A 26774-nucleotide genomic window follows, 5' to 3' on the forward strand; every position below is an offset into this window, starting at 1 on the left:
TTTTCTATCACAAAAATTTGCTATCCAAGAACTGAAGAACAAAAGTAGATTTTACAGATTTGGAAATAAAATAGGGAAATTGTTAGCGAGATCTGTAAAAGATAGGAAACCGATGCATCACATTAAGTCACTAAATATTGATGGCAAAAAAATATTGAACCTTGACACAATCAAAGCAGAATTTTATAAATACTTCAGGGACCTATACTCAGTAGCGGATATTAATGTAAAAAATAAACAAGATTTTTGGGAAAAAATTACATTACCTAAGCTTTCGGCGGAAGATTTAGAGAAACTTAATGCACCAATTAAAGAATTGGAAGTCTTAAACGCAATAAATAATTTGAAGTTGGACAAAGCCGCCGGACCTGACCTGCTACCAGCAGAATTTTATAAAATTCTCAAAAACGAAGTAATAGGTGTACTTACGGAATTATTTAATGACTATTTAATTAACTATAAGATTCCATCTCCTAACTTTGCAGTCTCAAAAATAATATTACTCCTAAAAAAAGGGAAAGATCCTGAATCAATAGACTCATATCGTCCAATCTCATTACTAAACTCTGATTACAAACTATTTACTGCAATTTTGGCAGATAGACTGAAGTTAATTATGAGTCCATTAATACATCAAGATCAGGTTGGCTTTATGTCTAAGAGAAATTTGTCAGCAAACATACGCAAAATCTTTCTATTAATAGACTTCTTAGCAGATGTTAAAAATAAAAGTGAACAAAACTCCGCCATTCTTGCAGTTGACGCCCACAAAGCATTTGACTCTATTATCTGGGACCATTTATTCTGCTCTATGAAGAATTTTGGGTTCAAAGATCAGTTCCTTGAATGTATTCGTGCCTTATATTCCAATGCAACCTCTATTTTGATGGTTAATGGCTCAAACACTATATCTTTCCCTATTTTATCTGGAACACGACAGGGATGTCCAATTTCACCGCTTTTGTTTAATTTAGCAATTGAACCCCTTGCAGTTACCTTAAGAGATAATTTAGGGGGGATTAAGATAGGCAAAATCCCTGTTAAACTTCTACTTTACGCAGATGACTTGATTTTACTTTTAAAGGATGCCCAGATTGAAATTCCCAAAATTTTGGAAATTATAAAAAATTTTGGTTCTTTTTCAGGTTACACAATTAATATATCTAAATCAGAACTTCTCTGGTTGAGTAAACATCACCAAAACCAATATACACCCCCTTTTAAAGTAGCCCCGCAATACATTACATATTTAGGAATCCAGATCAGTGCCAATCCAGAAGATTGGTTTAGTTTAAATTACCCACCCCTATTTGCGAAAATCAGATTTGAGATGATGAAATGGGATAATCTTCCACTCTCAATTACCGCAAGAATCAATGTAATTAAGATGATCGTCTTACCTAAAATATTATATTTAATGCAAAATATCCCTCTAATCATACCAAAAAAATATCTTAGCAGGTTAGACCAACTAATGAGACGATTTATATGGGGGAGGGGTGCGAACCGAATATCATTATATAAACTGTCACAACTAAGGCAATATGGTGGATTGGCACTACCCAACTTTGCTATTTACAATAGTGTAAGTCTTGCAAAAATCGCAATGGACTGGATTACGGGCGGGAACTATATTGCATTTACAGAAGCAGAACAAAATTTAGTATACCCTCTCTCATTAAAAGCGCTTCTGCACTGCCCTAAAAAAGTAATTCCAAAGGGTATTAAAAATAAACAATCATTATTTCATATTATAATTGCATGGCAAGACATACGACGCAGAGTAGATAGTGACCCTCATTTTTCAGATTTACTTCCTATTAGAGGTGACCCATGCTTTCCGCCTGGTATTAGCAGTCAAGTATTTAGGAAATGGGCCACAGTAGGACTTATTTATTTAACACAACTTAGAGAACCTAATCTACAGAGTATAATGCCATTTGAGACTCTTAAAGAGTCTTATAATGTACAGAATGTGGATTTTTTTGCATACCTTCAAGTGAGACACTGGTGCTTTAAAGCTATGGAAGATAATAAGCTTCCATGGACCCATTCAGGAATGAAAATGGGGCTAGCATTATTTAAGGCAGGTAAACGCTCTATTAAATACTGGTATAATATGATCATTACTAAGACAGGGGAACTAAATATTGTACAGATCTGTTCAAAATGGCAAACAACGATTGTAGATCTAAAAAGGGAACAAGTAAAACAAAGTATAATTCTCTTGGACGAGGCCACACTCGCGGCAAGCTGGCGAGAAATGCATATAAAACTTTTACATAGAATATACTTTACGCCTGCTAAAATAAATAAATGGTCGACACAAGGTTTAAGGGTATGTCCACGTTGCTCTTTAGTCGATGCTGACTTAACCCATATGTTTTGGAGTTGCCCAAAAATCAACCAGTTTTGGAAACGGGTACAATTTTGGTTAAATAAGGTGACAGCTACAAATCACATATTAGAACTACAACACATAATTTTCCTACTAGACACATCAGACAGACTGGTAAATAGAGCTTTCTGTAATACGGTAATTCTGGGTGGAAGATATCTCATTCTTAAAAATTGGCATCAAAAAAATTCACCGACTATAAATAATTTAACATTTTTATTACAAAGACAATATACAATAGAACAATTTGATAACGCAAATAACTCTGAACAGCAACATAATAGATTTAATTTAAAGTGGTTAGATTTTGTTAAACACTACAAAAACATCAATTTACAGAATCAGTTACTATCACCATTAGAGAATATAAGTTAAGATGCAAACCTCTTTTTTTTTTCCCCTTTTTTTCCCCCCCCCCTTTTTTTTTTTTTTTTTTTTTCTCCTCTCTTCCCCCCTCCTTTGCCCCCCCTAGAAAAATTCAAAAGCTAAAAACTTTTCCTTGAAGCCGGTCAGGAATTTGATAATTAATTTGTAGGTGGCTCCACCTTTCTTAATAATTTAAAGGTTGAAATTATTTAAAATTTACACTGGACTACCCGAATTTATCATTTATTACTGTAAAGACTTGTTTTCTTGTTTTTGTTTTTTTTTCTTTGTTTTTTAAGGCTTATAATAATGAAGTTAGGGTAAATCCCGTGTTAATGACTATTGTGATAAAGGAAGAAAAGTGAAATATTCAATATCTGAAAAGGTTATGATTTTATTTTCATGTATATCTTATCTGTATGTCTGCTCCATGTTTTCTGGTTCCAAATGACATAAGTGTACCATTGATTATGTAATTTTTTGCCTTTTCCTTTTCTTTCTTATTTCTGTATATTCTTTTTTTTTTACCTTTAATAACAATAAAAACATTATATCAGAAAGTGTTGTTTCTTTTGGCCATCTCTTCTGCTAGAAGAGTTTCTGAATTATCCGCTCTCTCTTGTGATTCTCGTTTTCTAATTTTTTAATCAGGATAAGGCAGTTTTGCAGACTTCATTTAAATTCTTACCCAAGGTTGTGAATTCTAACAACATTTATAGAGAAATTGTTTTTCCTTCCTTGTGTCCTAATCCTAAGAATTCTTTGGAGAGATCTTTACATTCTTTGGATGTGGCGAGAGCTCTGAAATATTATGTTGAAGCTACTAAAGATTCCAAGAAGACTTCTAGTCTATTTGTTATCTGTTCTGGTTCTAGGAAAGGTCAGAAGTTTTCTTTGGTTTTGTGGTTAAAGCTTTTGATTCATCAAGCCTATTTTGGAGTCAGGTCAAATCCCGCCTCAGAGAATTATAGCTCATTCTACTAGATCAGTTTCCACTTCCTGGGCTTTTAAGAATGAAGCTTCAGTTGATCAGATTTGCAAAGCTGCTACTTGGTCTTCTTTGCATACATTTACTAAATTCTACCATTTTGATGTATTTGCTTCTTCGGAAGCAGTTTTTGGTAGAAAAGTTCTTCAGGCAACTGTTTCAGTTTGATTCTTCTGCTTTTGATTTAAGTTTTTTCCTTTCATTTATGAGAATAAACTTATATTTTGGGTTGTGGATTAATTTTTTCAGCGTAAATTGGCTGTTTTTATTTTTATCCCTCCCTCTCTAGTGACTCTTGCGTGGAGTTCCACATCTTGGGTATTGCTATCCCATACGTTACTAACTCATGGACTCTTGCCAATTACATGAAAGAAAACATAATTTATGTAAGAATTTACCTGATTCATTTCTTTCATATTGGCAAGAGTCCATGAGGCCCACCCTTTTTTATGGTGGTTATGATTTTTTTGTATAAAGCACAATTATTTCCAAATTCCTTTTGTTGATGCTTTATTACTCCTTTCTTTATCACCCCACTACTTGGCTATTCGTTAAACTGGAATTGTGGGTGTGGTGAGGGGTGTATTTATAGGCATTTTTAGGTCCCATACGTCACTAGCTCATGGACTCTTGCCAATATGAAAGAAATTAATTTATCAGGTAAGTTCTTACATACATTATGTTTTTTTATTTTTTTATTATCATATTTTATAATTTATTTTTTTTATAGTAAATTATATGATATGATGAGAATAATGGTATTTTTAGCAACTACATTTAATGACGAGAAAAACGGTATATAATATGTGTGGGTACAGTAAACGAGTAATAGGATAATTATAGCTAAACACAACCAACACAGAGATGTAAAAACATCCCTGGTTCTTAACGGTAAGAAAATTGAAAAATGTTCTGGTCACTAAGGGATTAATAGTGTAGATAGTAGCTTTGCTCCAACCTGAAGAAGTATATTTTTGTTTATACAGATGATGAAAACAATTGTTAGTTCAGATTCTAACCTACAAAGCTTTTACTTATACGGCTTCCCTATATTTGAATATTTGTTTATGAATATTCACCTATGTTCATCTCTTTTTGAATACTCTTTAAACAATTCTGTCCTACGCCCACCTGTTAGACTTTTCCCTTATAATCTTCCCCTCTCCGACCCTCCCCAACTGGCATAACTATAAATGCTATCTACAGGCCCACTGATTCAGCAAAACTGTTTGTTCTAAAATCTGTGACTCTCCACCATCTCTTTAATTGTCTCTCTTTGACCCATAGACTTCAGCTTATTCCATCTATAATTAGACCACCAACAATCAAGAAATACCGTCCTTTTTTATTTCAATTCATTATTTAGACTGTAATCTCCCACAAGCACAGGGACCTTGATTCCTTCGGTGTCAGTATATTCTGTTTCAGCTTTGTTTTTGTGATGTATTTCTTAGAACCTTGTGTAGTGTTGTGAAATGTCTTGCACACTGTGAATTAAGAATAATGTCTTTTAGGTATGAGACCACCAGGATATTACCCAGGATATCCTGGTACCAAAGAACAAATGGACATAATTGCTGACCGAAAAACAGATCACCACCGCACCCTTTCAGACTCTGGTTCCCTATCTCCTCCCTGGGAGAGAAATCAAAAAATCAACTTTCCCCCATCAGGTAGAAGAATATGTGTAGTTCACAGTAATGTAAAAATATGTTTAGCTTAAAAATTTACTCATGTTACAAAATCTTTTACCAGTATCCTTTCTCCATTTTATTTGAAATTCTGTTATTATAAGAACAAATACAACGTGTTTAAATTAAATGAATAGTACAGTTATAAAAACAAATGCTTATATTTTAACTAGGCTTGTCCTACCAAGAACACCCTTTTCCACCGAGAAGGCCAGAACGTTTTTATCAGTATCCAGCACCTTCTGGAAGATTTTCAGGCCCAGCAGAACTCACTAGAAATCAAGGAAAACCTTTCATGGATGAACCAGGCATGTTGTGTGTGAGATGGGTCAGCTCTTTAATAGTGAATATTTTTTTATATGGTTGCTCTGAATATATTATTGCAATTTAGATATAGATTTTTGCATAAGCATAAAAACATTCTTAGCTTATTTATTTCATAAGGGGATGAGAGTCCACAAGCCATTACTCCTGGGAACTCAACTCCTGGCCACTACGAGGAGGCAAAGGTACACAAACAAAGCTTTTAATCCCTCTCATGTCTCTGATATCTCAGTCTTTTTCTTTGCCTTGTCAGGAACAGGTGAGGATTGAGGTGTTAAGGAATTTATTTTAATTGAAGGAGGATCTTTGATCCTGTATCCCCTCATAAGGTGAAACCTGTTTGGCCATGTTGATGTACTCAACATATCCTCTGCTGTTTAGTACAGTACTGGATGGGTTCTCTACTATATACAGTCGTATTAGCTTGGTAAGCACAGTGGAGTTTGTGTCTCTTTGGGTAAATACCTCTTGTCATTTACACAGCCTAGAGGCTATTAGTAGGTACATAAGTATATGTGTATCGTAGCCAGAGATCATCTTACAAGTAACAAAGGATTGTACAAGTTATTTTGTGCTTCAGAACATTTATTTTTGCTCTGCTGGATCTTTTATTTGCTGAGGCTCCTTAAAGAAGTGTTATACCAAGGTTTTTATTTGCATGCTTATGCTTACTTTAGTGTTATATCGGCTATGTTTAGCACGCTCCACCATACTCTCCCTCCATCTGCACTCATAGAGGTGTTATTTGCTGGTGCAAGGGGTATGTTTGAAAAATGCGGGCCCTTAGCTCTCTGGTATTGAGAGCGTTAACATATTTCCCGATGTGCTTGTTGCTCTACTAGTTTTCTCCTTGCTTCTGGCGGCCATCAATTGCAATGGATGTGCTGCTCATTTCTCTGGTGATAGTATCAGGAGAGGGTAAGAGCAATATACCAGGATTGGAGGACTCTTTATTTATTTATTGCGATATTCACCTTATATAGGTTAAATTTGGAGACTGGTGTTGTGCATACAACAACCTAAACGTATCTGTGATTGTTATGTGCCTCAGTGGTTAGTTAATACACCGCTCCGTACTTGCTTTATTTATATACACTCATGTTCTGCACACACTGTGTCTGTCTTATCTATATTGATTACCATATTTTGGGGCAGCCAGGAACTGTCCCCTCTGGGTTGTGCCTTTTAGAGGATTTAGCTCTATAGCATTTTTTATTTCCAACCAACAAATGCATGCTTTGTCAAACTGACTAATGTATTTCTCTTGTTAAGTGTATCCAGTCCACGGATCATCCATTACTTATGGAATATATTCTCCTTCCCAACAGGAAGTTGCAAGAGTCCACCCACAGCAAAGCTGCTATATAGCTCCTCCCCTAACTGCCATACTCAGTCATTCTCTTGCAAGCCTCAACATAGATAGGAGGTCGTGAGAGTCTGTGGTTTTTTATACTTAGTTTATTCTTCAATCAAAAGTTTGTTATTTTTAAATGGCACCGGAGTGTGCTGTTTATCTCAGGCAGTATTTGGAAGAAGAATCTGCCTGCGTTTTTCTATGATCTTAGCAGACGTAACTAAGATCCATTTGCTGTTCTCACACATTCTGAGGAGTGAGGTACTTCAGAGGGGGAATTGCGTGCAGGTTTTCCTGCAGATAAGGTATGTGCAGTAAAATATTTTTCTAGGAATGGAATTGACTAAGAAAATACTGCTGATACCGAAGTAATGTAAGTAAAGCCTTAAATGCAGCGATAGCGACTGGTATCAGGCTTATTAATAGAGATACATACTCTTATAAAAATGTGTTTTAAAACGTTTGCTGGCATGTTTAATCGTTTTTTAACGTACATTGGTGATAACACTGTAATGTTGGTATAGCCTTAAATGCAGTTAAAGCGACTGGTATCAGGCTTATTAATAGAGATACATACTCTTGTAAAAAGGTGTTTTAAAACGTTTGCTGGCATGTTTAATCGTTTTTTAACATATGTTTGGTGATAAAACTTATTGGGGCCTAAGTTTTTTCCACATGGCTGGCTTAAATTTTGCATAGAAACAGTTAACTGAAGCTTCCCACTGTTGTAATATGAGTGGGAAGGGCCTAATTTAGCGCTTTTTTGCGCAGTTAAAATTACAAAATTAATCATCCAGATTCCCTCAGCAGTCCCATGAATACTACAGGACATTTCTAAAGGGCTAAAAAGACTTCCAAAATCGTTTATAGGGAAGGTAATCCACAGCTCTGCTGTGGCAGTTTGTTGTGTCTGTTTTTAAAAACGTCTATGTCGTTTTTTTTTATCTGTTTTTTTCATTAAGGGGTTAATCATCCATTTGCAAGTGTGTGCAATGCTCTGTTACCTTATTACATGTACTGTAAAAATTTCGTTTGTTTTACTGCCTTTTTTCACTGTTTTTCAAATTTTGACAAAATTTGTTTCTCTTAAAGGCACAGTAACGTTTTATATATTTGCTTGTTAACTTGATTTAAAGTGTTTTCCAAGCTTACTAGTCTCATTATTAGTCTGTTCTAACATGTCTGACATAGAGGAAGCTCTGTGTTCATTATGTTTTAAAGCCATGGTGGAACCCCATCTTAGAATGTGTACCAGATGTACTGATTTCATGTTAAACAATAAAGATAATTTTTTGTCTTTAAAAACATTATCACCAGAGGATTCTGTCGTGGGGGTAGTTATGCCGACTAACTCTCCCCACGTGTCAGACCTTTTGACTCCCGCTTTAGGGACTCACGCTCAAATGGCGCCAAGTACATCAAGGGCACCCATAGCGTTTATTTTACCTGGGGATTCTGTCGAGGGGAAAGTTATGCCGAACTAACTCTCCCCACGTGTCAGACCCTTCGACTCCCGCTTCAGGGACTCACGCTCAAATGGCGCCAAGTACATCAAGGGCGTCCATAGCGTTTATTTTACAAGACATGGCAAAGGTGGTGAATAATATTCTGGCAGCAGTATTAGTCAGACTACCTGAAATTAAAGGAAAGCAGATAGCTCTGGGGGTAGATACAGAGCATACAGACGCTTTAAGAACCATGTATGATACTACCTCACAATATGCTTAGTCTGTGGGTGATTTTTTTGACTCAGGGAAGATGATTTAACCTGATTCTGATATTTCTACATTTAAAATTTATGCTTGAGAACCTCCACTTGTTGCTCAGGGAGGCTTTGGCTGCTCTGAATGAATGTGTACAATCGCAGGGCCAGAGAAATTGTGTAGACTGGATAAATAATATGCAGTGCCGGTGTGTACTGATGTTTTTCCAATACCTAAAGAGGTTTATTAAAAAAAAAATATTTTTTTTTAATAAGGAATGGGATAGACCAGGTGTGCCGTTCTCTTCCCCTCCTATTTTTTAGAAGAATGTTTTCTAATAGTTACGACCACACGGGACTTCTGGCAGACAGTTCCTAAGGTGGAGAGAAGAGTTTCTACTCTAGCTAGGCGTACCACTACCTCTGGCGAGGACAGTTGTGCTTTTTAGATCCAATGGATAAAAAATGTTTATTCAACAGGGTTTTATCCTGCAGCCCCTTGCATACATTGCTTCTGTCACTGCTGCTGCGGCGTTCTGGGTTGAGTCTCTTGATGAGGCTTTACAGTTAGCGAATCCATTGGATGAATATATTTGACAAGCTTATGCTAGCCAATTCCTTTGTTTTCTGATGCCTTTGTTCATTTGACTAGACTAACGGCTAAGAATTCTGTATTTTTACTATACTGGTGCGCAGAGCGCTATGGCTTATATCATGGTCAGCTGTCGTGACTTTAATAAATAAGCTACTTAACTTCCCTTCAAGGGGCAGACCCTATTCGGGCCTGGTTTGAAGGAGATTATTGCTTATATCACTGGAGGAAAAGGTCATGCCCTTCCTCAGGATAGGTCCAAATCAAGGGCCAAGAAAGGTCTAATTTTCGTGCCTTTTAAAACTTCAGGGCAGGTGTGGCATCCACTTCCTCTAAGGCAAAACAAGAGGGAATTTTTGCTCAGTCCAAGGCGGTCTGGTGACAATCGGACCTGGAACAAAGATAAGCAGGCCAAGGAGCCTGCTGCTGCCTCTAAGGCAGCATGAAGGAACGGACCCCTATCCGGTAACGGATCCTATAGGGGGCAGACTTTCATTCTTCGCCCAGGCGTGGGCAAGAGATGCCCAGGATCCCTAGGCATTGGAATTTATATCCCAGAGATATCTTCTGGATTTCAAAGATTCCCCCCCAAAAAAAGGGGAGATTTCGCCTTTCCAATTATCTGCAAACCAGATAAAGAAGGAGGCATTCTTACATTGTGTACGAGATCCATCCAGTTCCAAGAGAGGAACAGGGACAGAGTTTTTACTCAAATCTGTTTGTGGTTTCCAAGGAGAGGGAACCTTCAGACCTATTTTGGATCTAAAGATCTTAAACAAATTCCTCAGAATTCCGTCTTTTAAGATGGAAACTATTCGTACCATCTTAACTATGATCCAGGAGAGTCAATAGAGGACTACAATGGATTTGAAGGATGTTTATCCTCACATTGTGATGCATAAAGATCACCATCGTTTTTCAGGTTTGCCTTTCTAGACAGGCATTACCAGTTTGTAGCTCTTTCCGTTGGGATATCTACAGCCCCAAGAATCTTTATGGAGGTTCTGGGGTCGCTTTGGCGGTCCTTAGGCCGCGGAGCATAGAAGTGGCCCCTTATTTAGACGACATCCTGATACAGGCGTCAAACATCCAAATTGCCAAGTCTCATACGGACGTAGTACTGGCATTTCTGAGATCACATGGGTGGAAAGTGAACAAGGAAAGAGTTCTCTATCCCCAATCTCAAGGGTTTCCCTCTTAGGGACTCTGATAGATTCTGTAGAAATGAAAATTTACCTGACGGAGTCCAGGTTGTCAAAGTTTCTAAATTTCTGCCGTGTTTTTCATTCCATCCGCGCCCTTCGGTGGCTCAGTACATGAATGAAATCGGCTTAATGGTAGCGGCAAGGGACATAGTACCGTTTGCACGTCTACATTTCAGACCGCTGCAACTATGCATGCTCAGTCAGAGGAACGGGGATTACACAGGTTTGTCCCCCTGTTAAACCTGGACCAAGAGACCAGAGATTCTCTGGTGACTATGTCGGGTCCATCTGTCCAAGGGTATGACCTTCCGCAGGTCAGATGGGACAATTGTTACAATAGATGCCAGCCTTTTAGGTTGGGATGCAGTCTGGAACTCCCTGAAGGCTCAGGGATAGTGGACTTAGGAGGAGACCCTCCTTCTAATAAATATTCTGGAACTGGGAGTGATATTCCATGCTCTTCAGACTTGGCCTCAGTTAAGCAACTCTGAGGTACATCATATTCAGTCGGACAATATACACGACTGTGGTTTACATCAGCCATCAAGGGGGAACAGAAGTTCCCTAGCGATGTTAGAAGTCTTACAATAATTCACTGGACAGAGACTCACTCTTGTCTATCAGCTATCCATATCCCAGGTGTTGAGAACTGGGAGGTGGTTTTTCTAAGTTGTCAGACTTTTCTTCCGGGGGTGTGGGATTCCTCCGGAGGTCAAGACCAAGCAGGAGAGGGCTTTGGGGTTTTTGTCAGCGCCTGCGTAGCCACGCAGGACTTGGTATGCAGATCTGGTGGACATGTCATCCTTTCCATCACGGTCTCTGCTTCTGAGACAGGTCCCTCTACCTCAGGGTCCTTTCAACCATCTAAATAGAATCAATCTGAGATGGACTGCCTGGAGACTGAACGCTTGATGTTATCAAAGCATGGCTTCTCCGAGTCAGTCATTGATACCTTAATACAGACATGAAAGCCTGTCTCTAGGAAAATTGAACATAGATATGGTGTAAATATCTGATTGTTATGAATCCAAGGGTTACTCATGGAGTAAAGTCTGGATTCCCAGGATATTATCTTTTCTCCAAGATGTTTTGGAGAAAAGGGTTGTCAGCTAATTCCTTAAAAGGGACAGATTTTTGCACAAGCGTCTGGCAGGTATTCTAGACGTTCAGGCATTTGGTCAGGCTTTGGTTAGATCCAAGCCCGTGTTTAAAACTGTTGCTCCACCATGGAGCTTAAACCTGGTTCTTAAGGTTTCTTCAAGAAGTTCCGTTTGAACCTTTTTTGTTCCATAGATATCAATCTTTATCTTGGAAAGTTCCTTTTGGGTAGCTATTTCCTCGACTCGTAGAGTCTCCAAGTTATCTGTGTTACAATGTGATTCTCCTTATCTGGTCCTTCGTACGGATAAGGTAGTCCTGCGTACCAACCTGGGTTTTTTCCTAAGGTTGTATCTAACAAGAACATCACTCAAGAGATAGTTGTTCCATGCTTGTATCCTAATCCTTCCTCAAAGAAGGAACGTCTATTACACAATATTGGACGTGGTTTGGGCTTTAAAGTTTTACTTACAAGCTACTACAGTTTTCATCAAACGTTCACCTTGTTTGTTGTCTATTCTGGACAGAGGAGAGGTCAAAAGACTTCAGCAGCCTCTCTGTCTTTTTGGTTAAAAAGCAGAATTCATTTAGCTTATGAGACTGCTTGACAGCAGCCTCCTGAAGGGATTACAGCTCATTCTACTAGAGCTGTGGTTTTCACTTGGGCCTTTTTTAAATGTGGCTTCTGTTGAACAGATTTACAAGACGGAGTCTTGGTCTGCGCTTCATACTTTTTCAAATTTAACAAATTTGATACCTTGCTTCTTCGGAGGCTATTTTTGGGAGAAAGGGTTTCTTACAGGCAGTGGTAACTTCCGTTTAAGTACCTGCCTTGTCCCTCCCATCATCCGTGTACTTTAGCTTTGGTATTGGTATTCCATAAGTAATGGATGATCCGTGGACTGGATACACTTAACAAGAGAAAACATAATTTATGCTTACCTGATAAATTTATTTCTCTTGTAGTGTATCCAGTCCACGGCCCGCCCTGTCACTTTAAGGCAGGTAATTTTTTCATTTGAACTACAGTCACCACTGCACCCTATGGTTTTTCCTTTCTCTGCATGTTTTCGGTCGAATGACTGAGTATGGCAGTTAGGGGAGGAGCTATATAGCAGCTTTGCTGTGGGTGGACTCTTGCAACTTCCTGTTGGGAAGGAGAATATATTCCATAAGTAATGGATGATCCGTGGACTGGATACACTACAAGAGAAATAAATTTATCAGGTAAGCATAAATTATGTTTTCTCCCATCTCATATATATTATATATATTTCATAAAAGTTAACTTACTATTTCTTTCCTAAGATATGGTGAGTCCATGACGTCATCATTTACTGTTGGGAATATAACTCTTGGCCAGCAGGAGGAGGCAAAGAGCACCACAGCCAAGCTGTTAAGTATCACTCCCCTTCCCACAACCCCCAGTCATTCTCTTTGCCAATGGAACGGAGACTATTCGGATCTGTCTCAGAGTATAGATCTAGACCGGTCGACAAGAGACTCTCTTCCGTGGTGGCTTTCTCAGGAACACCTGTCTCAGGGCCCATGCTTTCGGAGACCTTCCTGGGTGATTGTGACCACGGACGCCAGCCTGCTAGGCTGGGGAGCAGTCTGGGACTAGTTAAAGACGCAGGGTCTTTGGACTCGTGAGGAGTCTGCTCTTCCCATCAATATTTTGGAGTTGAGAGCGATTTACAATGCCCTGATAACTTGGCCTCAGTTGTCCTTAGCCCGGTTTATCAGATTTCAGTCAAACAACATAACCTCAGTGGCTTACATCAACCACCAGGGAGGAACTCGGAGTTCCTTAGCCATGAAGGAGGTAGCTCGGATTATTCAGTGGGCAAAAGCTCATAATTGTTGTCTATCTGCTATTCACATTCCAGGGGTGGACAACTGGGAAGCGGATTTCCTGAGCAGACAGACTTTTCATCCCGGGGAGTGGGAACTCGATCTGGAGGTGTTCTCCAACTTAACCCTCAAATGGGGGGTGCCTGAGTTGGATCTGATGGTGTCTTGGCAGAATGCCAAGCTTCCAAGGTACGGTTCAAGGTCAAGAGATCCACAGGCCGCTCTGATAGATGCTCTGGCGGTCTCTTGGGATTTCAGGCTAGCAAACCTGTTTCCTCCGTTTGCTCTTCTGCCGCTAGTCATTGCTCCTATCAAACAGGAGAGAGTGTCAGTGATTCTAACAGCCCCTGCATGGTCTCGCAGGATCTGGTATGCAGACCTAGTGTAGATGTCATCTCTCTAACCTTGGAGACTGCCTCTGAGGAAAGACCTTCTGATTCAGGGTCCCTTTCTTCATCCAAATCTCATTTCTCTGAAGTGGACTGCTTGGAGATTGAACGCTTAGTTCTGTCTAAGCATGGTTTTTCTGATGAGATGATGGTTTAGGCTTGTAATCCTGTTACAAGAAAGATTTACCATAAGATATGGCGTAAATATCTTTTCTTTCCTAAGATATGGTGAGTCCATGGAATCATCAATTACTGTTGGGAATATCACTCCTGACCAGCAGGAGGAGGCAAAAAGCACCACAGTTAAACTGTTAAAGGGACACTGAACCCAATTTTTTTTCTTTTGTGATTCAGATAGAGCATGCAATTTTAAGCAACTTTCTAATTTACTCCTGTTATCAATTTGTCTTCATTCTCTTATTATCTTTATTTGAAAAAGAAGTCATCTAAGCTATTTTTTGGTTCAGACCCTGGACAGCACTTTATTGGTCAGGTAAATTAATCCACCAATCAGCAAGAACAACCCAGGTTGTTAACTAAAAATGAGCCGGCATCTAAACTTATATTCTTGCTTTTCAAATAAAGATATCAAGAGAATTAAGAAAATTTGATAATAGGAGTAAATTAGAAAGTTGCTTAAAATTGCATGCTTTATCTGAATCACGAAAGAAAAAAACGTGGGTTCAGTGTCCCTTTTAAGTATCACTCCCTACCCACAAACCCCAGTCATTCTCTTTGCCTCTGTTAATGGAGGAGGTGAAGTTTTTGGTGTCTGAAAAATTTGATTTCTTTCGCTTCAAGCAAGATTTTATTATTTTCAAAGCCAGAGTAGGTTTGCTCTGATCTTTCCTGTGTTCTGGGTATAGCTGTAGTCCAAGTTGATCTCTTCAGTAGAGTAGCAGTGGCTTTAAAGCAGTTAGGAACTTGTGAGGTGGGCCTTGCTGCATTTTTCTAACATTGTTGCTGCTTTAATATAGAAAGCCAGAGTAGGTTTACTCTGATCATTCTTTTTTCTACAGGTCTCTGTGAGGGTTGGCTTCCTCTCGCGCCATGAGAGCTGTCCTCCTGCTGGATGGCTAGATGTAGGCAAGTGCCTTTTTTGTCTTTTCAGTTCTGGAGACTGGTACTGTACATTTTCTGCAATATTTATTGGGACTCAGTATATCCTTAGTAAGGATATCTTTATAGGCAGGATGCAGGCACCTTTAATGTATGTGAAAGAGAGACTTCTGGTTAACCCTTTATTAAATAACATTGAAGGGGTTAACTTGTTATTAGACGTTTTTTTTTTAATGGAAAATATCCTTGGGACAATTTTTGTTATACGTTTTTATCCCTCATACAATGATTAGTCAGTCACTAAGAGGCTGCTCCGGAATGGCTCTAATGGAACATGCGCCTTGTTGCGCAGTTTCTTTTAAGCAGATCATGCAATATTTTCTTCTCCATTTATGAAGAAGCTGGGGGGGGTTGTAAATTGTCACTACTGTTCTATTATTTTAATGGTTATGGCTGTGGAGCGCATTTTGCTGTGGGATTTTCTTCTCCATGCTTTTTCTTTAATGTGTAGGTGTCTCCGCCTCCCTTCTTCCTTTGCTGGATCAACACTATTTTTAGCCTACGGCTGAGTCCGATTATATGACCCGCTTCCGATACCCGTCTAAAAACAGAGAGGCAATGTTAACTTCTGTATCTGAGTATCAGAGCCTTAGTTAGGACTATCGCCAAGTGCTTTATGAAATAAATTCAAGAAATTTTATTTAAATTTTTTTAATTGACAGATTATTTGTTGTATATTAAATTAAGTGTTCGTGCAATAACTGTTGTCATAAGGGTGCAATGCTGCTATTTCCCCAGCAGTCGTCATGCTGCTTTGTAATCCTATCATATAGGATTGGTTATAGTTAACCTGCAGGGAAATCCTTAATATTTAAGGTTTAGTATATGGACAGGGGTCTGTTCCTGTCAATTATTGTTTTCATGCCCTGAGACATTTTTAATTGACAACACAATTATTTTGGTTGCATGTAACTTTTTGTTCTCTTGATAAGTGAGAATTTTAAGTTTAAAGAAATATTAATTTAAATTTTCTGAGCCTTATGTCTCTCAGAATGAGGCTGTTTAGGTATTGCCACAGCTTTCTCCTCAAATGTCCCAAGCCTCTTTGGCGTCACATACAGTGTCCTGCAGTTCCTCTACGCCTCCTGGAGGAGTTTATTTGCAAGCAGAATTCACTACCCAGGTATATTTTGTGGCATCTGAGGTATTATCTGACTTTCCTATGCAAAGGGAAAACGCAAGAGGAAAAATAGAGATTCAGACAGTAAGGTTTCTACTCCAATCTCTGCTACCCAAATGTTTCTGCTCTCATAAGTCTGATTTGGAAAATACGTTGGTAGTCACTGAGGGTGAAATCTCAGATTTGGACAGTATAATCCCTTCGTCTGATGCTGAAGTTGTAACCTTAAGATTTAAGTTTGAACACCTTTGTGTACTGTTAAAGGAGGTTTTGGCTATTTTGGACGACTCTGATATTCCTGTCGTTGTCAACCCTAAGAGATCAGTTAAATTGATTATTTAATGACCAAGAGAACTTCTGTTCCTATTGAGGAAGGATTGATGATCCTTTAAGCAAAATGCTGGAGGCTTTTTTTTATGTAGATGTATGTTCATCTAGGTCTCCAATGGCAACCTGCAGTGTGTATTGCCACTGTGTCTAGTGTGGCATCCTATTGGTTTGACGCCTTATCTGATTCTCTTCATGTAGAGACTCTCTTAGAGGAGATCCAAGACAGGATTTAGGCCCTTAAGCTAGCCAAATCATTTACTTCTGATGCTACCATGCAGAATTTTAAGCTGGGAGCCAAGATATCTGACTTTGCTGTGCTAGCTCGCAGGGCATTGTGGCTGAAATCTTGGTCAGCCTATGGTACCTTTACAGTGGAAAGGGTCTTTTCTTCCACAAGATAAGAAGAATAGAACTAAAGGACGTCAGAATCATTTTCGTTCCTTTTGTAACTTTAAAGGAAAATTTTCCTCTTCTTTTCCAAGCAGGAGCAGTCCAAGTCTTGCCTGGGTGTCCAATCGGTCTTGGAACAAGGGGAAGCAATCAAAGAAGCCTGCAACTGAGTCTAAATCAGCACAGGCATGGATACGAGTTGACCCAGATACCTGGGCTGTGGACATAGTATCTCAAGGTCTTTTCTCTCAGGGGCAGGTTTCTTCTCTCAAGGTTATCTGCAGTCCAGATAAGAAGAGAGGCGTTCTTGAAAGGTGTTCAGAATTTTCCTCCCTGGGAGTGATAGTTCCAGTTCCTGTAGAGGAACACGGCCTAGGATTCTATTCAAATCTGTTTGTGGTTCACAAAAAAGAGGGAACTTCCATACTTATATTATACCTATTATACCTGAAGTGTCTAAACAAGTTTCTCAGAGTACCGTCCTTCAAGATTGAAACTATCCGTTCCATTCTTCCTTTAGTGTAAGAGGGTCAGTTCATGACGACCATAGACCTGAAGGATGCTTGCTTTCATGTTCCTATTCAGGGATCATTGCAAATTTCTGAGATTCGTTTTTTAGGACAAACACTTTCAGTTTTTAGCTCTTCCATTTGGCCTTGCCACAGCTCCCAGAATTTTCTAACAAAGGTTCTGGGGGCGCTCTTGGCAGTGATCTGGTCTCGGGGGAATTGCAGTGGAGCCCTACCTGGACGACATATTGATTCAGGCGCCATCTTTTCATTAGGATAACTCTCACTCAGAGATCCAGTTGTCTTCTCTACGTTCCCACAGATGGAAAGTGAATCTGGAAAAGAGTTCCCTTGTTTCAGCTACAAGGGTTGTTTTCTTAGGGACCATAATGGATTCCCTAATATATTATATTATTATTCCATCAGCGGCTCAATATATGATACATCATTCCCTTTGCTCGATTCCATTTGAGAACTCTGCCGTTATGCATGCGCAGTTAATGGAACGGGGACCATTCAGATCTGTCTCAGAGGATAGATCTAGATCAGTTGACAAGAGACTCTCACCCGTGGTGGCTTTCTCAAGAATATTTGTCTCAGGGAACATACTTTGATACCTTCCTGGGTGTTTGTGACCACGGACGCCAGCCTGCTAGGTTGGGGAGCAGTCTGGGACTTGTTAAAGTGTCAGGGTTTAGGGTGCACTGTTTCCTTAATTAGAGATCAACCAATCATAACCTACTCACTCCCATAAAACACCTGATCACTAAGCACACCTTGCTTAGTATTTTGTTATTCTCCTCAGAGTAACACTGAGCCTCTCAGTTCTCTGTAAGTTTCTAAATTGAATCTTATCTCATCTACAACTGGAGTTATTTCTTTCAAGAACATTTTACTACGAATCTCCCAGTGTATTCCAGCCTGTTACAACTTCTTCAATATTGGAAATCTAAGTTTGGGCAAGTACTTACATTTATTCAAGACTGTCTGTTAATTGTGGACTTACGCTACCTGTACCATCTTATGCGCTCATATGTTATTTTAAACAAGCTTGAGGCTCCCATTAAGAATAACCGGTTATTGAAGTTCTAAACAGTTATAACTTATCTGTTCCGTTTCATTAACTTTATCTTGTTTTTCGGCTGCACCGGAGAATCGTGACGTCACACGCAGTCAGTTAGCCGGCTTCAGCGTGTCTCAACTCCTGCTGCACTCGCAGCGTACAGAACCCGGAAGTGTTTGTCACTACCTACCGCACTCACAGTTTGCAAGGTACAATACCTCGTTTGCATTATAACTTTATTTGCAGAATTTCTCCATTATGTGATTCTATCTAAATTACCTTGGATAAGACTTACTTGCTGTGTATTCAATTTCTTCATATTACGCATTCAATTATTAATTACTCCTTACTTATTCATTTGGAAAGTTTCACCTATTCCATAACCTCTTATATTTTACAAGCCTGTTTATTCCAAGATTTATTTTGATATTATTCCTAATATTGCAGATTATACTATAGTGTGTATTTTATGCAGGAAATCATTAATCTTAGATTAACTGCACATATATCTATATGGGTTTACCAAGTAATAGTATTCTCATTTGATACTGTGCTACAAACCTATATCACATTCATCCATACTAAGCAGGCTTGAATCTTACATAAAGGCACATGGACTCTAAACTCGGGAGGAGTCTGCTCTCCCCATAAACATCTTGGAGTTGAGAGCGATATTCAATGCTCTGATGGCTTGGCCTCAGCTGTCTTTAGCCCGGGTGATCAGGTTCCAGTCAGACAATCTAACCTCAGTGGCTTACATCAACCACCAGGGAGAAACTCGGAGTTCCTTAACCATGAAGGAGGTGGCTCGGATTATTCAGTGGGCGGAAGCCCACAATTGCTGTCTATCTGCGACCCACATTCCTGGAGTGGTCAACTGGGATTTTCTGAGCAGGCAGATTTTTCATCCCGGGGAGTGGAAACTCCATCTAGTGGTGTTCTCCAGCTTAACCCTCAGATGGGGGGTGTCGGAGCTGGATCTGATGGCGTCTCGGCAGAATGCTAAGCTTCCAAGGTACGGTTCAAGGTCAAGGGATCCACAAGCCGTTCTGATAGTTGCTCTGATGGTCTTTGGGACTTCAGGCTAGTTATTCCGTTTCCTTTGTTTTCTCTCCTTTCACGAGTCATTGCTCGTATCAAACGGGAGAGAGCGTCGGTTGTCCTAATAGCCCCTGTGTGGCTTCGCAGGATCTGGTATGCAGATCTAGTGGAGATGTCGTCTTTCCCATCTTGGAGGATGCCTCTGAGGAAGTACCTTCTGATTCAGGGTCCTTTCCTTCATCCAAATTTCGTTTCTCTGAAGATGACTGTTTGAAGATTGAACGCTTAGTTCTGTCTGAGAGTGTTTTTTTTTTCTGACTCATTCATTGAGACCATGATTCAGGCTCGCAAGCCTGTTACTAGAAAGAATTACCATAAGATATAGTGTAAATATCTTTATTGGTGTGAATCCAAGGGCTACTCTTGGAGTAGGGTCAGGATTCCTAGGATTTTGTCCTTTCTCCAGGGAGGTCTGGAGAAGGGTTTGTCAGTCAGTACCCTGAAGGGTCAGAGTTCTGCATTTTCTTTTTTGCTACTTGGCGTCTGGACGGGCCAGATGTGCAATCCTTTTGTCAGGCCTTGGTCAGAATCAGGCCTGTGTTTAAGTCTGTTGCTCCTCCTTGGAGTCTTAACCTTGTTCTTAAGGTTTTGCAGCAGGCTCGGTTTGAGCCTTTGCATTCCATAGATATAGTTGTTATCTTGGAAGGTTTCTTTTTGCTTTCTCTTCTGCTCTGAGAGTCTCGGACTCTCGGCTTTGCAGTGTGAGTTGCCTTATCTTATCTTTCATTCCAATAAGGCAGTTCTTGGTTCTAAGTTTTGTTTCCTTCCTAAGATTGTTTCGGATAGAAATATTAATCAGGAAATTGTTGTGCCTGTTCTATGTCCTAGCCTTCTTCTCATAAGGCTCGTTTATGGCACACCTTGGATGTGGTGCGTGTTTTTAAATTCTATTTGCTGGCGACTAAGGACTTTCGCCAGTCTTCTGCCTTGTTTGTTTGTTTCTCTGGGAAACGTAAGGGTCAGAAAGCTACTTCTCTTTCTTTCTGATTGAGAAGTATAATATGATTGGATTATAAGTCTGCTGGACAGCAGCCTCCTGAGAGAATTACAGCTCATTCTACGAGGACTGTTTCCTCTTCGTGGGCTTTCAAAATGAAGTTATTGTGGATCAGATTTGCAAGACTGCAACTTGGTCTTCCTTACATACTTTTTCAGAATTTAATTCTTATGCCTCGGCTGAGGCTTCTTTTGGGAGAAAGGTTCTTCAAGCGGTGGTGCCTTCTGTTTAGGTATACCTGTCTTGTCCCTCCCTAATCATCTGTGTCCTCTAGCTTAGGTATTGATTCCCAACAGTAATTGATGATGCCGTGGAAACACCAAATCTTAGAAAAGAAAACAAAATTTAGTCTTACCTGATAAATTTCTTTCTTTCCTGATATGGTGAGTCCACGGCCCCGTCCTTTATTTTAAGCCAGATATTTTTTACTAAACCTCAGGCACCTCTGCACCTTGTGTTACTCCTTTTTCTCCATTTACCTTTAGTCTAATGACTGGAGTTTGTGGGTAGGGAGTGATACTTAACAGTTTACCAGTGGTGCTCTTTGCCTCCTCTTGCTGGCCAGGAGTGATATTCCCAACAGTAATTGATGATGGACTCACCATATCCGGAAAGAAAGAAATTTATCAGGTAAGGATACATTTTGTTTTTTGGTGTGAATCCAAGGGCTACTCTTCGAGTAGGGTCAGGATTCCTAGGATTTTGTCCTTTCTCCAGGAGGGTCTGGAGAAGGGTTTGTCAGTCAGTACTCTAAAGGGTCCGATTTCTGCATTGTCTATTTTGTTGCACAGGCATCTGGCGAATGTGCCAGATGTACAATCTTTTTGTCAGGCCCTGGTCAGAATCAGGCCTGTGTTTAAACTTGTTGCTCCTTCTTGGAGCCTTAATCTTGTTCTTAAGGTTTTGCAACAGGCTCCGAGACTTCTTTTGGGAGAGAGGTTCTTTAAGTGGTGGTGCCTTCTGTTTATGTCTACCTGTCTTGTCCCTCCCTAGTTATCTGTGTCCTCTAGCTTGGGTATTGGTTCCCAACAGTAAATGAGGAAGTTGTGGACTCACCATATCTTAGGAAAGAAAACAAAATTTATGCCTGATAAATTTATTTATTTCCGGATATGGTGAGTCCACGACCCCTCCCTTTATTTTAAGACAGTTATTTTTTACTAAACCTCAGGCACCTCTACTCCTTTTTTCTCCATTTCCCTTCGGTCGAATGACTGGGGGTTGTGGGAAGGGGAGTGATACTTAACAGCTTGGCTGTGGTTCTCTTTGCCTCCTCCTGCTGGTCAGGAGTGATATTCCAAACAGTAAATGATGACGTCATGGACTCACCATATCTGGAAATAAATAAATTTATCAGGTAAGCATAAATTTTGTTTTTAATGTAAGGGGGTCTTTATAGCTCACATTTATTGTCCTTTATTACTCTGGCTTCCTCTTAAAGTCCCAGTATAATAATTTGCTGTAATTTATTTACTGTTGTATTTGTTCAAATCTGTACAGTAACATTGATTCAGTGGTTCCCACTATTACATTTTAGATCCTTTATAAGTTAGATTTGTACAGTAACATTAATTCAGTGGTTCCCACTATTATATTTTAGAGCCTTTGTAAGTTAGATGCACCAAGTACTTATTTATATCTGCATATTGCAAGTTTATTTTATTACTACTAGTTCAGCTTTGCAATTTTGTATGGATCTTTTTTTTATGCATTCAAACTAAACTAATGCTAATTTTTCCTCTAAAGGATTCTGTTCTCTGTTTGTTTCCATCGTACAAGGGAGTTCTACTCCAGGATTCAAGACTTTCTGCACCCTTCAACTTTTAGCAGTTAGGGCGGCTACGCCTCCTCCAAGACAGCTTATAATTTTGGTTTGATAATCTTTCTACAGTTATATTTCTGAATTTTGAATAGATCAGCCCAGCTAAGGAAAAAAAATAACCTCTATCTCATCAAGTTTGTCCTCTGGAAGTGAGATCATTTCTGATGGTCAGGAATCTAATCCTGATCAAGATATGGTATAAATTTTTGCTTGGCTAAAAATATAAGAAGAGTACCTCGGCCTCATTCCTTACTGTTGGGAAATACTGAACCTGGCCACCAGGAGAAGGCAAAGACACCCCAGCCAAAGGCTCAAATACCTCTCCCACTTCCCCCATCCCCAGTCATTCTTTGCCTTTCGTCACAGGAGGATGGCAGAGAAATGTCAGAAGATTTGGAGTAGTTCCTTAGGAAGGGTATCTGTCCTTCGATACGGGACTGGAGTTTTAAGTAGTCTTGTCAGCCTCTCAGTGAGAGCATTGACGAAATTTAGAGTCTGGAGATGCAGGGAGAGTCTTTCTGCGAACCCATCTAGACTGCCTGCTAACAGCTCCTAAGCACTCAGTGTTGACGAGTTTCACTGCCTGCTTGTTTTCTTACTCAATCATTTCCTTTATTTCACAGGTCCATGTGAGGGAGAGGACCTCTCAAACCTGGGAGCTGCCTTCCTGTCGGGCAGAATTTGAGCTAAGTGCTGACTTTTATTCTGGGGTTAATGGAAACTCAGAAAAGGTTGGGCACTTTATTTCACAGGCAGGATGGGACAATAACATAGCCTCATTGGTATGGGAACTTTATTTATTAGACATAGATTCTCGTATGTAACAGGAGATACTATGGACAGCATATTCGCAGGCACTGGGGCAAGAAATTTCCTTTGGTGGTTCACATCTCCCGATGGTTTCATAACTATTATACCGACCGGGAGATAACTTATTGGCACGCCCACGATGGGCGGTACTTCGGGAGGCGCTATTTGTGTTGCACGCCTTTTTCTAGTGTACTTCCTGTTAACGGAGGGTGAAGTGCTTCAGCTCCTTTTCCTATTACGCATTTTCTGGCATTTATGTGCGTATTTAGGACCGGAAACCGACTCTCGACAGCTGCTGTTAAGTTCCGTTTTCATTAGTGATGGAACGGCTCCTGCTCAGAGGGGGTTGTTTGCAACTAACAGGTAGGCACCTCAGCAAAGTACTGCTGAGGTGTAGAGGTGATCTGTTGGGGTTTTTTAGACTTCTGTCCTCTCTGCACTTAAAAAAAGGAGTAAAAATGTTACCGTTTAAAAATTAAAGTGACAGTAACATTTTTTATGTTTTGACTTTTTATTGAAAAACTTAAGCTTTCTATTCATAAATTGTCTTAATGTGAGTCAGAATGGACCAAGAGGCTCTGCAAAATGCCACTTGTTCTTTGTGTTTTGATGCCAATGTGGAACCACCAATTCCTTTCTGTTCCTCATGTATTGAGAGGACTTTAAACTATAGGGATAGACTTTTTTCTGAACCAACATTTTCCAAGGAGGATGCTGTTCAGGAATCTAATGACAATGTTCAATTTATGCCGCAGCTTTCTCCTCAAGCGATCCAAATTTTACCGCCCTCACATACAGTGCCCTGCAATTCCTCTAACGTCTTCTGGAGTTACTTTACAAGACATTGCTTCTCTCATGTCTTCTGCAGTTTCTGATGCGTTGTCTGATTTTCCAATGTTGCAGGGAAAGCGTAAGAGGAAAATCAGACATTCAGTAAGCAAGGTTTCTGACGCAGTTGTTGCTTTTTCGAATGCCCCCTTCCAGAAGCCTGAGGAGGAGGTTACCTTAGTAGCATCTGAAGGTGAAATTTTAGATTCTGACAGTGTAATTCATCTTGCTGATACTGAAGTTGTATCTTTCAGGTTTAAGCTAGAACACCTCCGTCTGTTACTCAGGGAGGTTTTAGCTACTTTGGACGACAGCGACACCATGGTCGTAGTCAATCCTAAGAAATCCAGTAAGCTAAACAAATATTTTGATGTACCTTCCTCGTGGAGGTTTTTCCTGTGCCAGATAGAGCTACTGAGATCATTGCTAAGGAATGGGAGAGACCAGGTATCCTTTTTTCCCCATTTCCTATATTTAAAAAGATGTTTCCCATAGCGGACTCTATCAGGGAGTCTTGGCAAACAGTACCCAAGGTGGAAGGGGCAGTTTCCACTCTGGCTAAGAGAACTACTATACCCATAGAGGATAGTTGTGCCTTTAAGGATCCTATGGATAAAAAATTAGAGGGGTTACTGTAAGGCAGCTAACAATTCTTCAGGTGGTTAGTAAATAATGAATTAGTTTGGATCACAACTGCAGAAATTAGAAGAGAGAAAATACAGTTTTTCCAAAATGTTGATGACTATTAGGTTACAGGAGAGGATAGAATACTCCTGTTTATCAGGTATTAACCTTCAAGTAGATGAAAAGATATAGGTATTGTCTTTTTTGAGACTACAGTTCAAAGAAGTAGCCTGATATTGCAATGATTTATGACAAAGTTGTAATAATAAGGTAAGCAGTTAAACAGTCCCTTAAACTCTCACACTTGCTTGATATTGGTAAACCCTTCTGTTAGAAAGTCTCTACAAAAACTCTTGTGTACCTTTTTAGAAGCTTCCAACAGTCTGTTCCTGCTGATAACTTGGCGTGCTGCCTGGAAGGGGAGAGCCGCACCCAACAGCTGCAGAGTCTCACTCAGTATGTGCGGTCCGGAGTGAGTCTGACGTCACTGTGGAGGTGTGTGATTTTTATCCAATCAGGATCGCAGGATTGCTGACAGGCAAGTGGAGAAGGGAGAGCCGCAAATGCTCTCTAGGTTGTTTGAGTTATCCTCGTTTTATAAAGTGTTGCGGTAATAACGGGAAAGGAACACAAGCTTGGTTCAGTTCAGTAGGGGTATCCGGTTCTTTGCCTTGTTCGTGTTTGGAACAGCCAGCTGTATTTAAACATATGTCCACTTGAAATTAAAGGGGAACGATAGGAACGTTCAGTTACAGATGCAGTGTGCAACAGCAGACTTTGCACAAGGTATTCTCCAATGGTAGTTTCTTTTAGAATAAAGATACAGCGTATGAGCTGTGTAGTCAAAAGCTAATTGAGCTGTGTCAGCTATAGCGTTCAGAATCTTAGCTACACTGATTAGAACTATTAGCAAGGAGCCATAGGCATGATGGGAGTTTATAGGGCTCCCTTAAAGGGACAGTAATCCAGTGAATATATATGACAGATCCCCCCGTCAAAGGGGCTGCACCGCAGCCAAAGGAGCAGGTCTATCAGGGTGAAGCTGATGGAAACGGGAAACTAAACGGGAAGCATTAATATGAGATGAAGGTTCCCATGTATCATCCTCAGGCGAAAAACCCTTCCATCTTACCAAATACTGTAAGGAACCCTTATTCCAACGGGAATCCAATATGGCTTTAACTTCGTAAATATCGTCATCGTCGAAGAGTGGTGTTGGTACGTTGTCAGAAGCTTGTTGTCTGGTCGGATAGTAGGGTTTTAGGAGAGAAACATGGAATGTTGAATGGATGCGATATGAAGTAGGAAGATCCAATTTGACAGCGTTTTCATTAATAACAGCAATTACTAAGAAGGGTCCAATAAACAATTGGGAAAACTTTTTGGAGGGTGTTTTTAGTTTAAGATACTTAGTTGATAACCAAACCTTATCTCCTACTTTATATTTAGGAGGACTCCTTCTCTTGATGTCATAATAATGTTTTTGTTTATCCTGAGCTGCCTTGATGTTGTCTCGTAGATGTGAAAAGGTGTCCGAAAGTGTATTAACGGAGTCATTAACAAGCGGAGAAATGGAAGATGGTTGCGTATGTAAATGGAACACTGGGTGGAAACCATAGTTAGCGAAAAATGGTGAACATTTAATAGAAGCATTCTGTAGATTATTGTAGGCAAACTCTGCAGTATATAGATTATCCGACCATTGATCTTGGTGGTAAGAACAATAACAGCGGATATACTGTTCTAACCACTGGTTGACTCTCTCCGTTTGGCCGTTAGTCTGCGGATGGTAGGCAGTGCTGCAGCGATGATCAATTTTGAGGATGTTACAGAGTTCCTTCCAGAATTTAGAGGTGAACTGGGTTCCACGATCTGTAATGACAACTTTAGGTATGCCATGTAACCTGACAACCTCTTTCATAAAGAGATAGGCAGTCTGTGAAGCAGTAGGAAATTTCTTGTAAGGAATAAAATGTGCCATCTTTGTGAGACGATCTACTACTACTAATATGGTATTGTAGTTGGATGATGATGGTAAATCAACAATAAAATCCATCCCCACAGATTCCCAAGGTCGGTCAGGTATAGGAAGTGGTTTTA

General features: G+C 39.8%; 1 protein-coding gene across 1 annotated transcript in view; it reads left to right on the plus strand.

Moving 5' to 3' along the window:
• MIA2 (MIA SH3 domain ER export factor 2) overlaps positions 1 to 26774 on the plus strand; it is a 598301-nt gene that overhangs the window by 534150 nt on the left and 37377 nt on the right. The window contains exons 26-27 of the mRNA XM_053711462.1: positions 5267 to 5425; positions 5617 to 5751. Of these exons, the coding sequence (XP_053567437.1) occupies positions 5267 to 5425; positions 5617 to 5751 (294 nt within the window). The remainder of the gene's footprint in view (positions 1 to 5266; positions 5426 to 5616; positions 5752 to 26774) is intronic.

The sequence above is a fragment of the Bombina bombina genome, chromosome 1 (assembly GCF_027579735.1).
Source record: "Bombina bombina isolate aBomBom1 chromosome 1, aBomBom1.pri, whole genome shotgun sequence".
Lineage (NCBI taxonomy): Eukaryota > Metazoa > Chordata > Amphibia > Anura > Bombinatoridae > Bombina > Bombina bombina.